The 17,159-nt window shown below is 30.7% G+C and overlaps 2 protein-coding genes across 2 annotated transcripts; one reads left to right on the top strand and one right to left on the bottom strand.

Moving 5' to 3' along the window:
- Positions 1–5,031, top strand: LOC111917356 (protein IQ-DOMAIN 32). Its single transcript, XM_023913046.3, has 6 exons — positions 1–254; positions 865–1,209; positions 2,428–2,601; positions 3,490–3,570; positions 3,673–4,744; positions 4,841–5,031. The coding sequence occupies exons 1-6, from the start codon at positions 162–164 to the stop codon at positions 4,858–4,860; spliced, it is 1,785 nt and encodes a 594-aa protein (XP_023768814.1). The 5' UTR covers positions 1–161; the 3' UTR covers positions 4,861–5,031.
- Positions 5,032–11,639: 6,608 nt separating this feature from the next.
- On the bottom strand, positions 11,640–15,865 carry LOC111917355 (uncharacterized). The gene is made up of 8 exons (XM_023913045.3): positions 15,520–15,865; positions 14,771–15,373; positions 14,422–14,606; positions 13,983–14,197; positions 12,856–13,049; positions 12,176–12,301; positions 11,960–12,089; positions 11,640–11,855 (listed from the first exon to the last, which is right to left on the bottom strand). Exons 1-7 carry the CDS (start codon positions 15,670–15,672, stop codon positions 11,991–11,993), a joined length of 1,575 nt encoding a protein of 524 aa, XP_023768813.1. The 5' UTR covers positions 15,673–15,865; the 3' UTR covers positions 11,640–11,855; positions 11,960–11,990.
- Positions 15,866–17,159: the final 1,294 nt, after the last annotated feature.

Consider the following 17,159-nt stretch of genomic DNA (forward strand, 5'->3'; position numbering starts at 1 on the left):
ACTTATACCTTACACACCCAAGCTCACTCTCACTCTCACTCTCCACTTGCTGAGGGTGCAAGTCCCAACAATGGCGACACTGTGAAATGTGAGCGGATAAAAAGGCATATAAAATCGTTCCAACTATTCGTTTCCCGATTGAACCACATACAGCTTGAAACATGGGAAGATCTAGTGGATATTGCTTCAAAATCATTGCTTGTGGCGGCAGCTCTGAATCTGTCGATAGAGACGACCTTGATGCTTCTACGGAGGTATTTCCTTCTATTTTATGTCATATCTCGATATTCTTCATAGAGAACTTGAAATTCAGTGCGTTTCCGATAAATCGGAAATGATGGATCACTGAGCAAAAATATCTTTTTTTGGTAATGTTTCGTGCGAATAGTATCTACTTCGCCAATCGAGGGTTTGCGATTTGTGCATGATAGTTGATTCTGGCGAAATTAAGCTATGGTTTGGGTTTCATGATGCTAGGTTTGATGATTATTGATTAATTGAAGTTGAATTATGTTCAAAAAGTGCTAAACTCTATAATCAGCTGGTTAATCTAATTGACTAATGATGCTTGAAACTTAGATTTTTCACTGATTTGAGTTCTTGGAGAATATTCAGAAGGGGATTGAGATTCTCATAAGTCGATCTGAAACAATGTAATATTGGTGTCAAGATTTTCATTATTTTGTCGAAAGTAATGTTTTCATAAAGAATCTTCATTTTTTCAACTTTGATTTAGTTATTGATTTCAACTTAATGAAATTTAATGTCCAAAGTAATGTCAAGATTTAGTTATACTACAACTTAATTGAATTTATGTGTATAATGTATCTATTAACTTAGTGACCTTTTATGAACATACTTCAGAATAAAGTAAACCCCGATAAAAGAGGATGGAGCTTTCGGAAAAAATCATCAGGTCATCGAGTGTTAAGCAACACTGTAAATGTAATAACAGAAATACCTTCTTCTGATGATAAAAAGAGCTCAGAACCTGTTATTATCAACTCAGAAGAAATCATCAGTGAGAAAACTTCTACAAATCAATGGACAGAAACAGAAGAATTTTCTAGGGTTTCAACTTCGAATACCAAGGACAATGTGGTGACCAATTTGGTGACAAAACCTGCTGATGAAGATGAAATTAAATTTGACTCAAGTCCTGATGAATCATCCATCATTATCATCCAAACTGCTGTTAGAAAATTCTTGGTATGTATTTACTTCTGCATATGTGTAATAACAATGTTTCCCACATGGATAGAATGAACATGAAAAAATGACCATTTAACCCTTCTGTATAGAAGTAATGATGAATAATAATTGACTATTTGTTTGAAACCCGTAATAAATTGATATTGTAAACGACCCCAAATCTCCAATAAAAACTTTTGAAAAATTAAATAAATCTACAATATCAATTTAATAAAAATGACCATTTTACCCTTATGTCTAGAAGTAATGATGAATACTAATCGACTATTTGTTTGAAAACCATCATACACAATATATTGTAAACGGCCCCAAATCTCCAATGAAAACTTTTGAAAAAATAAATAAATTTACAATATCAATTTATGACGATTTTCAAATAAATAGTTAATTATTAATTTATTATTCATCATTACTTTTAGACAGAAGGGTTAATCTCATAAAAAACCTTATATTTTGTGTTTCTTCTGGATTAAATCTCAACTTTATTTTTTTATTATATTTTTTCATTTTTTCCGTAAAATCCCTTAACTTTGTGTTTTTTCCCGAAAAAACATTCAACCTTCTAATTGTTTCCGAAAAAACCTCAATTTTTTTAGTTTATTCCAGAAAACGAGTAAATTACACTAATGATCCCTATGGTTTAGGTTAATTTGCGTGCTTGGTCCCTGACTTATTTTTTTAAACTCGGAAGGTCCCTACTGTTTGTTTTTGTTACGCCTTTGGTCCCTGTCTTACCTAAAAAGACTATTATTTAAATCGGGAAAAATGGTAGCGTAGGTAAATAAGGTGAGGGGGGTGGGGTTGGGGGTGTGTTTATTTAAATAAATTAAAAAATCAAGGGCAAAATAGTCTTTTTAGGTAAGATATGAACCAACGCGTAACAAAAACAAACAATAGGTACCTTTAGTGTTAAAAAAACAAGTCAGGGACCAAACGTGCAAATTACCCTAAACCATAGGGACCAATTGTGTAATTTACTCAAAAAAACCCTCACATTTTAAAAGTTTTTGGAAAAAAAAAACGACTAAAAGGGCCTGATCAAGAAAAAATGAAAAACTATTAAAAGATAATTAATATTGTTTTAAAAGGTTTAAAAAGAAAGAAACAACATGAGAGAGTTCGGTTACAGGGTAGAATGGTAAAAATGATGTCTTACTAGATAAAGATAATATGTTTTTAATTTATTAATTATGGTTTATTGTAATATATATTTAGGCTGAAAGAGAAGTTTTGAGGCATAAAAAAGTGGTGAAATTGCAAGCTGTTGTTCGAGGGCATTTGGTTCGTTGTCGTGCTGCTGGAACTTTGCGTTGCATTCAAGCAATTGTCAAAATGCAAACTCTTGTTCGTTCTCGTCATTCTATTAAAAGATTATCTATTGGAGAAAAGGTATTACCTAAAATGACTCATTTACCCTTAGTTATGAGTATGACTCGTTTCTGTAGTCTCATCGTTTAAATTGATACCTTATTTAATCATATGATTATATGAATGAATATGAAAACTTTAGGCTCATTTACTTCATTTTCAATGATGTTTTTGAGTAATTTTTTTAGGGTTAATATTAAAAAAAAAGAAATTATATTTCGTGTTTTTTCCGGATTAAACCTCCAATTTATTTTTTGTCTGAAAAACATATTGTATTTTTTCAATTTTTTTTTTTTTGGTCCTTTTAGTCATTTTTTTTCAAAAAAAGGTGTATGGGTTTTTTTTTTTTGAGAAATTAAGGGTTTATTTGGAAGCATTTAGAAGGTTGAGGGTTTATTCCGGAAAAAAATACAAAGTTGAGGAGGGCATTTTTTGAAAAAATAAAAAATACAAGGTCCTTTTCAGGCAAAAAAATAAATTAATTTGTAAAACACACAAAATATAAGGTCTTTTTGGATTAACCTATTGTTTTATAATATTGGCAGATGTTTGGTTTGTAGAAACTGAAATAAATCCAATATTATGCAGAAAAATCTCATTATTTTGGGAAATTTTTGATAAAGCCTCAAATATTTAATTTTACACGATAATCTATCATTTCCTGTTAAAAAAAATAAGGACTTTTTCATTAATTTGGGCAAAATGTTAAATAATCAGGACTTACTAAAAAAAGCATTTAGGACTTTATCAAAAAAATCTCCCAAAATAATAGGACTTTTCTGCATAAAATCCTTAAAAATAAAATAATTTGTATTTTTCGTTTCTTCTATATACTTGATTTTTTGTTTCTATTTATGGGTATTTTGGTCATTTAGTTAAAAAAGAAAAAATGGAATTCATTTTTTTTAGGGAATAAAAGATTCCAATACAAAGCCACATCCAACTTATATCTCCATCGAGAAGCTTCTAAGTAACAAATTCACAAACCAGGTATTATCCTTTTTCATCTTCCCATACTTTTTTTATTCCCAATTTTACCCTTTATTCAATCAAAACACAAGACTTAAACAAATCTTATTTCTCTTAAAAAAGCTAATCCAATCCACACCACAAACCAAACAAATCAACATCAAATGTGATCCATCAAACCAAGAAGAAGATCCCACATGGAAATGGCTACAAAGATGGACATCCTTTTCATCCCCCGTTTCTTCCCCCGAAGTCAAACCTTTGACCACCGCCCCCACTCCACCCGTATCCGAGGCTGAGCCGCCCAAACGTCCACCAAAAAGGGCGGCAACCGAACAAGCCGATTTCGATTCCGAAGGAAGAAAATCCGTATTCGGATCAAGAAAAACAACCAATCCATCATTCATTGCCGCCCAGTCAAAGTTCAAAGAGTTGACCACGGAACCACCACCACCACCGGCGGCAGCGGCGGCCAAAACCACTGCACCGCCGGTTTACGAAAGCTTAAAAGCGGTTCGAACCGCCGGCTCAGAATGCGGAACCGAACTCTCGGTCACCTCCATGCTCGACTCACCCGATCCATCCGAATCCGAAAACATCGAAACCACCGAGTCAACTCACGATCTTCTAGGCACCGAGTTGACTCACTCCATCACAATTCCACCCGAAACAAACAACCTCATTACCAACCAAATTACAAAATCGCCCCTCGAACCGGAGTTACAACAAACACCTTCGAGTGAAAGAAAATCATCGAGTGATATTAAACCTAGAAAAGCATCGAGCGAAAAAGAAAAACCGAAGATGTGGTCGAATAGCAAGAAACTATTATCTCCGAGGGGTAGTTTGGAGAATTTACCGAAGGAGGGTAAAAGTGGAAAACGAAGGAATTCTTTCGGGTCGCAAAGCTCGGAGATTGATAATCAGGAAGCGAGAGATAGTAGTTATAGTAATAGTAATAGTAATTATATACCGAGTTATATGCAAGTGACTGAGTCAGCAAGAGCAAAAGCTCTTAATAGCTCTCCAAGGTTAAGTCCAGATGTACAAGGGAAAGAGAAAGATGCGTATTTGAAAAAGAGACATTCGATGCCTGGTGCTGTGAATAGTAGTAGGCATGATTCGCCTCGATTGAAAAGGTCTTCACCTCAGAGTCAACAAGGTCAACAGACTACAAAGGGAAATGAAAGCCGAGGTAATATTAATTATTAATTAATAGTGAAATTAGGGTTGTTTTTTTGTTTTTGACTTAATGTGCTCATGTGCTGATTATGTGATGGGTTTGTAACAGAGAGGAAATGGCAGACTTAAAGTTCGAAATGGGTTTGCAAGATATCTTTTTATTTTATTATTATTATTCTTTTTTTTTGGGGTTTGTTTGTTTGTAAACTAAGTTACATGTCATTTTTGTTCTTGATTGTTGGAATATATTTGGTTTATTTATGGATTTTTGACATAATAGAATTTGAGATTTTTGTGATTTCTCGTAGTTGAACATTCTGCAAGACATTTATAAGTTACTAGTTGGACATAAGTTATTTTCTTGTAATTTAATTCTTAAAAAACAGCTTATAAAATATATTCTTTTCAATCAACTATAGGTTTGCTTTTAAGGCGAGCAAAGTGTTTAATCTGTTTATTGAAAAACTAGGTTATAATCCGTGGGATCCAAAGTTAAAAAATTAAATTAATTTTGGTACTTGAAAAACATAATTATTACTATGTTAATAAATAAGTAATTGTTTTGAACATTATGCATGTGCTTTTTCATTCACAAGATTTTTATTTATAATTTTGAAGGTTAGCCTCCACAATATTAACATATCACAGGTTTATATAATGGGTATTCATAAATACCACTCATATGGTGTGAAAATTTTATAGTTAAATTTTAAGTCTCTAAAATCATTCTTAGACATTAAAAGAATATATGAAAAAGAAAAAAAATAAAGGCTCAATTAATATGGGATAGAGCTTAAAATTTTGTAAGAGAGATGCATAAAGAATAATATTTAACTAAATAGTAGTGTATATAAACGATCCTTGTAGGAAAATAATTAATCAAATAGAAGTCTGAAATTATCCCTGTAAAAAAGTAATGTTTAAATAGAAATAGAAAATAAAAGTATGATGCAATATTTGACATAAAAATAAAAACACATTGCTATTTTGTTGAAATTAACTTTTGATGGAGTTAATGTCAGAACAAAGATTATATCGAGTTTTGAAATTAACTATTTTCTAAATATTAACTTTTGTTTCTAATATAGCATCTACCTTTGAGTTTTTGAAAAATTAGTTTCATGAATGGGAAATTATGTAGTTCAGAACTTTATGTAGTAAAAAGTGCAAGATAGATAACATTAAAAGAGAACGCATAAATTTTCAAGTCTTTTTGTATTCCAATCCACACACAACACTATGGTAGGTCTTAATACCATTAAATAAAGCAGTATGTGATAAAGTACTAAGCTCTAGCAAAATAATCTTCAAAGTATATTGTTGTAATAAGGAAATGAAAGTACATTGCCATAATAAGAATACAATAGAAAATACATTGCTAGTTTATGCATTTTACTGGGGAAAAAACAACCGAGGATGCTTTCTCAACATGACACGTGGCAAAAGAGGTGATAGTAAAATGTTATATTGTACAAATCAAACACAATTTTAGAAAAATAAGTTTAAATTCATTTTGAGTAATAGAAACCAAACAAACTGACATATCATTCCAGTATCAATATGAAAAAAAGATTAAGTAAAAGAGAAAAACTTATTTTCATTTTAGTAACCATTTAGGAATAACTAATTACCCCATTACCAAAAATGTGTCTAAAAGAGTGATTAATCAATGATTTAGAAAATGACCACAATGATAGTTCCATTTCCTGTCTCCTGTCTCCTGTCTGTGTTAGTATCACAATTGTTATCATAAAAGAAGATTTACCATATCCAAAAAGTTTAACCAATTTTTAGCACAAATACACTGTTCAACCATAACTAAAGACTAAAAATACAAGCCTATTACCTGTAATTCCTTAGATAAGACGGAAAAAGCCCCTTTTGCAGCTCCACCCTGTTTTCAAGTCGTCTAGTTTATGTTGCGTTATCTTACTTTCTTAATGGTACACTCCATCGCCCCTTTAAACAAAACCAACTTTATCCATTTATCTCAAATGATAATAACAAAACAGAAGATACAACTTAGATGCCAAAAAATTTAGTAGAAAAAAATCCCATCTCCACAGCATGTTAAATAAAATGATGATTATCAACCTTTGTGCAATATTATTTTGATTGTAAGATTCAAAAGAGGAAACCGTGGAGGAAAAACCATGGGATGTAAAAAAAAATTGAAGTTTGTTTATATACAACAGTAAAAAAGGTTTGTTTTCTTCACTTTTAGAAGAAAAAAAAAGTTTTTCGCCAAACCAATTAAAACCACCTGTCCACTTAACATAAAATCTTTGTTAATTAATCAAAAAAGTAAATTGAATAAAAAAAACAAAGCTCATGTATAACATATCATTATGCATACCAACTTTGGATGTATTTGCATGTTACATTACTTATAAGAAATCACATTAGCAAAAAAAATCATGCTCAAGATTGTTGAACCTGAATAGTAACCGAAAATTATAAAGCTCACCATTAATAGAAGCAAAAAAAATTTGAAATCAAAACACAAAGTGAAATTGAAACCCACTCATTAGAAAAAAAAACAACATATCCATCAAACATGTATGGCATAAGCATTTTCCCCCCATCGATGTTGTGTAACTAAGTAAAATTTTGAAAAATTCAAACCCGATGCTTATCGGAGAGGATTAGGGTTCATAGTCGGAGTACATATAAGCATGATTCTTGGCGGTTTCGTGAAAGCATAGGGCTTGACTTTGGGAATCTTGCCTCGGATGTCCAAGTATGCAGTTAGGTGCAACCGGAACCCAAAACGACGAATCTTGGCTCGTGCGTTTTCTTGGTGGGAAGGTCGGTTACCCGAGGAACAACCTAATCACCGACGGTGGCAAAAGTGGTATACCTGTTGTTGCAGGGAGAATACATGGCGAAGGCGGAAGAATGTTTGCTTTCTTCTGGAACTGACTGTTAGCGAGAAAGAAGGATGTAGGAGAGAGTTGTGTATTCCGGAGTTTAATCAACGCATCACATAGGGAATAGCAAACAGTGAGATGCATCAATGGAATGCATAATACAAATATAGAAATTAAGAGATGAATTAGGATTCCTGATTTATTGGGATAACAGCTAAGTTTTAAATTAAGATCCCTGATTTGATTTTTTAAGGCTGACATCTGTTAACAAAGGAAGGTAGATGAGCGGGAAAACAAATTTTGGGTAAACAGAAACAGGACACGTGGCAAAATGAAGTATAAAAAAATGACAAGTGGCACATAAGAGAGGTTTTTATTAAGTATGGAGATGGAGATATGTCCGTATAAAGAGTTAATAAGATAACCTTGGAAGGTTTTGCTAAAACTTGATTAAAAGATGATGTTCTAAGCTTTCAAATTCCAATTACAACACTGACCCAAGACCAAATTCCTTATTTATTTATTTATTTATTTATTTTTAAAGGAGTTTTGATTTAATTCAGTCATTAAAGTTATAAGAATGTAACCATTTAGCCATTTAAATTTAAAATGTGATAATTAGGTTATTGAACTCTTATTTTGTTTTATTTCCCTCGTGACATGCTATTCTAGGTTCGATATTTCTAGAAGACTTTTAACTTAATTGAATATACAAGATACAATGATACATAATCGTTACCATTTGGATACGGCATGCTTATGTTATTCAAGGGACATAATACAACAAGGATATTACTTGGCTGATAGTATATATCCAAAGTGATCCACTCTAGTACAAACTATTCATAACCAACAGGTCCAAAAAAGAATTTTTTTTGCTACACAACAACAGGCATGTCGAAATGATGTAGAATATGCATTTGGAGTTCTCCAATCACGTTTTGCGGTTGTTCAGGGATCAACTCATTTTTGGCAAAAAGAAAATACTACATGACATAATGACTACATGCATTATTTTATATAATATGATAATCGAGGATAAATATGATCTTGACACACCAATTGAAGTTGCAAGAGAAGTGCCACCAATAGAGGTTGAATTGACGATGGATGAAGACAGTCAATTCCAACAATTTCTTGTTCGACATAAACGTATTAAAGATAAATAAGCACACTTCAGTCTACGAAATGCGTTAGTTGATCAATTATGGAAAATTTATTCCAATGCATAAATATATTATCTATGCATGTATTATAATATTTATTTAAAAGTATGTATGTCTAATATTTATATAAATGTACGTATAATATTTATTTAAAAGTGTGCATGTGTAATATTTTTATAAATGCATTTATAATATTTATTTATAAATGTATTATAAATATAATGGAATATATTAGAAATATATTTTTTGGGGTAAAAAATAAAGTAGGGTTGGAGATGAAACATTATTTATCCTATTTTTTATTTTATTTTTGAAGGAAAAATGAAGATGGGTTGAAGATAGTCTTAGGTAGTCTTTGTTTTTTGTCTGCATATCTGCGTAGCCTCTTCTGTATGCGCCGCGCAGACCACGCGCAACATTAGCCTTCGCAGACTGTTTTTTTGAAGACTGCAGACCTAAAAATGTCTGTGCGTCCTTTTCTTGGCGCATATGTTGACCAAAGTTTTCTAACATCTTCTAGCCTAAAAAACATATATATCTTTATTTTTTTAAGTTTTTTTTTTAATTTATATTTTTTCCAACTTTATTAATGATAAACAAATTGGAAAAAAAAAATTACAGAACTTAAAAAAAACGTTCGACGATAAAAACATTATATTTTTGACAAATTTGTAAATAAAGATTTATTACAATAATAGTCGTTGAAGTTGTTTATAAAAATATGAAAAAAAAATCATAATATAATATATTTTTTTGCCAAATTTTGTAAAATATTATTTAATACATTATCGTCAATTTCTCTAAAAAATATTTATGGTACGTTTTTAATAGATTTAATTGAAAAAATTGAAGTTTATTTTCGTCCATTTATATATCAAATTCTTTGATCACTAATTATAATGTTTAGTTATTGCTTTGCAACCAAAATTGTTGGTTTTTATCAAATATATACGTTAATTCATATCATTTTTATTTTTATTTTTTATACAATAATATATAAAAGTTGATCTAGATTCGTTAATTATTTATAACAAAGTCATAAAAATATTAAAAAATCACTTTGAAGTTTAAAAAAAATCAGTTTATTTGTATTTCAATTTATTTTAGTAGCCCGCATATGTTAAAAAAACAAACAGTCTTCTTTTTTCAGACTGCAGACGTTTGGTTCACCTCTTCTACTGCAGAGGTCTACAGATGTGGTCCGCAGACTGCAGACATTTTGTCTCAGAAAAAACAAACAGCACCTTAGTCATCCAATTGCAAATATGGTAATTAACCCATTAAAAAAGAAAAAAAAAGATATTTATAACTTTTTTAACAAATTTGTAAATAAAGATTTATTACAATAATAGTCGTTGAAGTTGTTTATAAAAATATGAAAAAAAAAATCATAATATAATATATTTTTTTGCCAAATTTTGTAAAATATTATTTAATACATTATCGTCAATTTCTCTAAAAAATATTTATGGTACGTTTTTAATAGATTTAATTGAAAAAATTGAAGTTTATTTTCGTCCATTTATATATCAAATTCTTTGATCACTAATTATAATGTTTAGTTATTGCTTTGCAACCAAAATTGTTGGTTTTTATCAAATATATACGTTAATTCATATCATTTTTATTTTTATTTTTTATACAATAATATATAAAAGTTGATCTAGATTCGTTAATTATTTATAACAAAGTCATAAAAATATTAAAAAATCACTTTGAAGTTTAAAAAAAATCAGTTTATTTGTATTTCAATTTATTTTAGTAGCCCGCATATGTTAAAAAAACAAACAGTCTTCTTTTTTCAGACTGCAGACGTTTGGTTCACCTCTTCTACTGCAGAGGTCTACAGATGTGGTCCGCAGACTGCAGACATTTTGTCTCAGAAAAAACAAACAGCACCTTAGTCATCCAATTGCAAATATGGTAATTAACCCATTAAAAAAGAAAAAAAAAGATATTTATAACTTTTTTAAGTTTTAAATTTATTTACAACTGTTTTATACTTATTTATGAAATGGTTATAAACTTGTTTAACTTTTTAACAATCTCCTACTTGTAATTAATTTAATTATATATTAATATTTTATATGTAACATTTGTTATTTTTAATATTATCATATATAGGAGATGATTTATTTGGTTATAATTGTTTGATAAGATAATTTATAAAGGTTGTAATATCATGTACTTATGATCGCTTTGTATGATCTTGATTATAAGAAGTTTGTCTCAAAATGAACTGGTATCCATACCTTGAGGTTCATCAAGACATTGATGTTCGAATTAATCTTAACTTCTTAAATAGTAACCATACTTTTTATAGATATAACACAACAATTAGATAGAGAACATCTTAATTAAAAAGAAAAATAAACAAGAACCTCATGACCAAATACAAAATAAGGTATAAAGTCACATGACTAACATGAGATGGATGTAGTTTTGATGAATCATGTTGCTTTGTCTAATATGAGATGGAATGTAGTTTTGATGAATTATGAGGCTTCATGTAATCTACAATGCTTTATTTTGAGTTGAATGGATAAATTTTGAACTTCAATTTCAAGTTAAATCCACATTTTCTAAGTTATACACAAGATTTTAAAGTATGAATAAACAATGGTTTTTAAGATCATATTTCAAATTCACGAGTCGAGACCCTAATATCCCTGAATCTTAAGGTCATAAGATTCTAATATCAAAATCAAGATCTTAACAACAATGATTATAGACAAATAGATATAAAATGAATTTATTAAAACCAGTACTTTGAGAAATATTTTAACATATATATAAGTTGAGAAAACAGTATATATTTGGAATATTCCCTTTGATGTAAAATTTGATGTACTACTAGGTTAAAGATAATTACTTTTTGCACCAAACATTATATCTATTGCAAAAATTGGTGTTTGGAATAATATTCTACCCCAATAAATACAAAAACAATAGTTTAGTTGCACAATTCCATTATATATTGTACACATATATACACATAAATGACATCATCTCCAAGACTCCAAAACAAGCCGATCAATGTCCCTCTATAGACACCACACCCGAAACCCTTTATTCCATTGTTCCAATCCTAAATAAAACAAATTATTTTCACACAATAAAAACAAATTATTATCAACATTATATTATTTAAATACACTACAAATTTAAACACCAATATTGATATATACCTACCTCATGTGAACTAAAGTAACCCACACAAAAATTATCTTTTTTCACGCTGAACAGCACTAGGATTTGACACCATGTCCATCATCATCTTCTCGGGTGAGTCTTCCCAATTTGTGAAAGTCTTCAAGTCAATCTAAAATTTTAAAAAATAAAATAAAGTTAGTAACAATTTAATGAAGTAAAAAAAAATAGTGTTTGAGAAAAAAATAAAAAATTTACCTTTCGCCTTTGTTCTGTGAATAATTGTTCTCTTTTCAGGAATGAATTTTGAGCTTCTTTTACTTTTTTGCCCCCTAATCCCCATACTTCCACATCCAAAACTTGAGCTTCTGTAGGCAAGTAACCCTACAAAAATGGTTTATTTATTTATTTATTTTTTTGTTTATTATTATTTTTTTTAACTTATTTGTATTTGTTTCTCTACTTTAATCAATGAAATAACAGTACTAATTAAAAAAAAAAACTTATTTGTATTTTTTTTCTAACTCGGTCCGGTCCCTATAAATAGTTTTTGTTTCGGTTTTGGTCCCTTATTGAAATAAAATGACTATTTTACCCTTAATGATATATTTTTAAGTTTATTTAATACCTTTTTATTATTTAGAGTTAAATTAATAAAGGCCCACAAAAAAAACCGATAAGGACAATATACTCATATCAGGTTTTTTTTTTTTTTTTTTTTTTTTTTTTTTTTTTTTAATGGTTTTTTGGGGTAGTGATTCTTTTGACTCTCGTGTCAGAGTAAAAGACATAAATGTCCTCTTCATTCAAATGAGTCAAAATTGGTGCTTATGAGCTTTTTTTTTTCTTATAAAGAAAATAAATGTCGGGAAGGGAAACTTATTCTTGTGAATCAGCAATAGACAAGGAATGGGTAAAGGGTAATATCGTCATTTCACCTGATTTGGAAAAAGGGAACCAGGGTGGTAGGTTTTATCGTACGCATGATGGCGCACAATAAGCTTTGAAAAGTCTTCATCCATAAAAATTCTCTCGTTTCCATTTGATCCTCCAAAACCAATTCCTACAGGCTTAGGATAAGCCTCATAACCAGCCACATGCAAGTGACTGTATACAAAGTTCTTCTCTTTGCCTGTTTCAAAAAAGGGTAATATCGTCATTTTACAAAGAACAAGGAACAAACATGTTACAAAAACCTCAAATCAAAACTGTAAACCGATTCTTTTGGGAGACCAAAAACAAAAAAAAGAGCTAAGCTCAAGGATCAAATTTGTAATTTCTCGAATAATAATAATAATAATATAATCATTAAAGTAAAGGGTTAATCTCATAAAAGACCTTTTATTTAGTGTTTTTTGACTTTGTATTTAATCATTTTTTCAAAAAATCCCTCAACTTTTTTTTTCCGAAAGAACCCCTCAACCTGCTAAATGCTTCCAAATAAACCCTCAACTTTTTTAGTTTTTCTCGAAGAAACCCTCACGTTTTACAATTTTTTTTGAAGAAAATGACTAAAAGGGCCAGATAGGAAAAAGTGAAAAATACAAGGTCTTTTTCAGACAAAAAATAAATTTGAGGATTATTGCAGAAAAAACAAAAAATATAAGGTCTTTTATGCGATTAACCCAAAAGTAAATTACATTTTTGGTCCATAAGTTTAGCTGATTTTCCAGTGTTGGTCTCAAAATGTTTTTGTCTTGCAGTTTTGGTCCTTATTTTAATGTTTTATGACGATTTTGGTCCATGTTCCATGTAAAATCACTATTTTTCCGTTTAGCTTTTTCTTTCAATTACTTAAATGATATATTACACTTAATAGAGTCATAATATATCAATTAAATTAACTATAAGTCTATAATACATATTAAAAGTTTATCTATAAGGATAAAATAGTCATTTTACATGGAACATAGACCAAAATTGATATGCAAAGTCTAATTAAAGACCAAAAATGCAAGATGAAAAAACTTTTTGAGACCAAACCCAAAAAAAAGCTAAACTTAGGGACTATAAATGTAATTTACTCTAACAATAACAATGCTATACAGCTAATAAAATGCCACACCTGATGATGTAAAATGATCAAAAACAGGGCTTATAGCATAAAGGCTTCCAGATGTTCCATAAAATGTATCCTTGTTTTCATAAGCTTGGTGAGTAAGTGCACCAATTGTCCAACTATGATCTTCTGAAGTAGCGGAAATAAGTAGAAGAATTGGACCATTATACCCCTCAACGTTTGACCAAAATCTATTCAACCCTTTTCCATGAAGAGAAGCCCTGTTGTTGTATATATTACATGAATGCAAAGTTAAAGACTAAAAGGAATGCCAGGGTTAGTAAAGTAATTGTACATTTATCTCAATAATTGTACATTCAAGTTAACTCACTCAATCAAACAAACCAAAGTCCACAACTCCACATCAAGGAACAAGAAATAGACACAATATATATAAATGGTCTTTAATTCTTTAAGCCAAAAAAAAAAAGATAAAAGGACAAACCGATATAGTAGATTTTCTTTAACTTCATCATGATGTGCAAAACACGTTTTCAAAATTTCTTCATGCATTGTACTTCTTAGGGTAAGTGAAATAGACCAAGCTTTTCCAGGAGTTAAAAGATATGTATGAGATTCTGAATTTGAGTGATTATCATTTGTAGATGAAGATGATGCCTCCATTTTTTCCTGATGTTAATAATATTGGAATTCAATTATATCAAAAGGGTAAAAAAAATTGAAATCTTTTATGTCTTTTGTATAAGACAAGAGAACAATGGTGAGTCTCATGGAGGAGAAAAGATTGACATTTTTGTCCTCTTGGGCGTAGATGCTTAGAAAGAATGTAGTACCTGTTGAGGGGCAAATTTGGAAAGTCTTGAATAAACAAATTGCACCAAGCATTCAGGAAGATTAGGCACTGTTTTCAACACCCACACATGAAGCTTCCCAATAGGAAGTTGTATATCAGATCCCAATAAACTATCATCCCATACATTCAACTCACTACCACCATCACCACACGAAGAAACAGCAGACAACACTAAATTATTCACATCAACAAGATCAAATTTCACTCCCCCTTTTGAATTTCTAGAATCCCAATACATAGCCCAACACATCCACAAAAGCATCAATAAATCAGCGGGAAGTAGATGCCCGTTTATCTTATAATCACCATCACTAGAATCGATTTGCAATCCTGTTGTGGCTCCTGATTTTGTAATCGTCGACCCAAAGACTCTCAATAAATTGTTTAATGAATCTGATGTCGTCATCCTTCCACAGCATTTGGTGTAGCCATTCAAGAACGCGATCCAGTTTAGACCGTTTTCTTCAGCTGAGAAAAACTGTTCCACTATTGAATGGTTAAGATGATTCAGTAATCCAGGAAAGTTTTCTGGTTTGAATGACGCTTCGCAACTTTCGTAATCAATGGATAATTCAAAGCATTCCTACAAACAACAAAACAACCATAAGTTTATATAAAAATTTGTTTCCAATCTTAATTGCTAATCGTTGGATACTCGTTGGATAATGTCAGTACGTGGAAAATTGAGGAATTGGAAATACAGAAACTAGGGTTTGAGAATAAAATTACCTTTAGAGAACTAATGGGGATGGTTTGAGTTTGAGGATCTGAAAGATTTGAAAAGGATTTCTCCAGCACAGTTAGAGCACCGGTGGACGCAGCTAATGATTCCGCCTCACGTCGCTCCGGCGAAACTTGCTCCGTCGAAGACGATGCACCCATTTGGTGATCGTGTTGTCGAGTTTAAGAATTTTGATTCGTATGCAAGGATAATAATATATATATGATCGCTTGTGAATTGGGACAAGTGTCTCAAATCCAAAAAGTAATCAGCAGACTTGATTGGATTCTTGAATAGCTGGAAGATTGGAGATGATCATGAATGAAACACCCTTTGGGATGCCGGAAGGCCATTTTTAAATAGGATTGTTACAAAGGCATTTATACCGTTTTAAGTTAAGTCGACAAGGGTTGTTACTTGTTTTTAAGGTAGAGTACAAATCTATATATTTAGGAATATGTGACTTAAAAGAATATATTTGAAATCTTTATAAATATATGTTTTTAGTTAACGAGCCTTCTTCGTATCATCATCTTTCTTCTTTGAGAATTTAGACTTTGGCTTTTTCGAGCTTTCAGCCTCAACTTTCTGAGCATTCGTCTTTGTCTTCAGACTTTTTAGACGAACCTACATAAACCACTTTGAGTAACACCCCAGATTCAACATTAGGGTTTACTGTCTTCAAATATTTGACTAAGACTTTGTTGGTTGGTTCAACCTTCTTCAACATACCATCTAGAATTCTGGCAATTGTAGTGAAAATTTCCGAATCATCCTCCACTGATTTCGAAAAGTGGTATTTTGCAAACTCTGCCCTAGCTTCATCAGTAGGAATTTGAATTCCCTCTTTTTCATAGATCTTTTCCAGAATAAGACTCCGATATCTTGCACACGAAATGCCTTTGACCATATTCGTGTTCTCCAAAATGTTCACAAATTCCTTCCACAATTGAGTTGCGTAATATACACTTAGATCGTAGTACAACCCCATAACCATAGCATACACTTCCAGTCTTCCTTTGTCGAGCCCAACACTTTTGCCAGTTAAACATTGAAGATAAATTCCAAACAAGAAATTCCAAATACAAGGCAAACCCGACTTCTTGAAGTCATTGATTTTTGAAAGTGGTGGTTGATGACCCATTTCATTGAACATGAACATGATTTGGGCATTGGATGGTTTGATTGGGGATTTCCAAGATTTGCGTGAACATCTTCTTGGTCAGATGAATCCTCTTCTCATTGATGAAATGAAAAGTGATGATATCAGTAGCCTTGTTGTAGGAAGCAGTTGAACCTGCCATAGAAAGCCCGGTCATCAAATGATACGTTTAAACAAGTTTTTACAATTTTGTGAATTATAACTTCATGGTTTCATTTTTTACTAGGCGAATGTCCGCACGTTGCGCAGTGGGATAATTATGTAGTTTAATATGGTTATATATGGTTTAATGTATTGTGAATAAGCCATACATAAAACTTGTATGCGATTAAATAGCATGTATATTTTTTGATTTATAGATTTTTTATCATAATAAATAATGAAATTTTTTTACTATTAGTTTAAAATTTTAAATGTAATTTTTATGTACACATTAGCATCTAATGTAATTAGTTGATGATTAATTAGATATGGATTCTCATATGT

The sequence above is a fragment of the Lactuca sativa genome, chromosome 2 (genome assembly GCF_002870075.4).
Source record: "Lactuca sativa cultivar Salinas chromosome 2, Lsat_Salinas_v11, whole genome shotgun sequence".
In the NCBI taxonomy this organism is placed as follows: domain Eukaryota; kingdom Viridiplantae; phylum Streptophyta; class Magnoliopsida; order Asterales; family Asteraceae; genus Lactuca; species Lactuca sativa.

Excerpts from the sequence above, each read along its gene's own strand:
- LOC111917355 (XM_023913045.3), bottom strand. The coding sequence starts at position 15,672 with ATGGGTGCATCGTCTTCGACGGAGCAAGTTTCGCCGGAGCGACGTGAG. Across the intron at positions 15,374-15,519 it reads TCCCCATTAGTTCTCTAAAG|GAATGCTTTGAATTATCCAT; the intron begins GTAATTTTATTC and ends TGTTGTTTGTAG. Across the intron at positions 14,198-14,421 it reads AAAGAAAATCTACTATATCG|GGCTTCTCTTCATGGAAAAG; the intron begins GTTTGTCCTTTT and ends ATACAACAACAG.
- LOC111917356 (XM_023913046.3), top strand. The coding sequence starts at position 162 with ATGGGAAGATCTAGTGGATATTGCTTCAAAATCATTGCTTGTGGCGGC. Across the intron at positions 255-864 it reads ACCTTGATGCTTCTACGGAG|AATAAAGTAAACCCCGATAA; the intron begins GTATTTCCTTCT and ends AACATACTTCAG. Across the intron at positions 3,571-3,672 it reads GTAACAAATTCACAAACCAG|CTAATCCAATCCACACCACA; the intron begins GTATTATCCTTT and ends CTCTTAAAAAAG.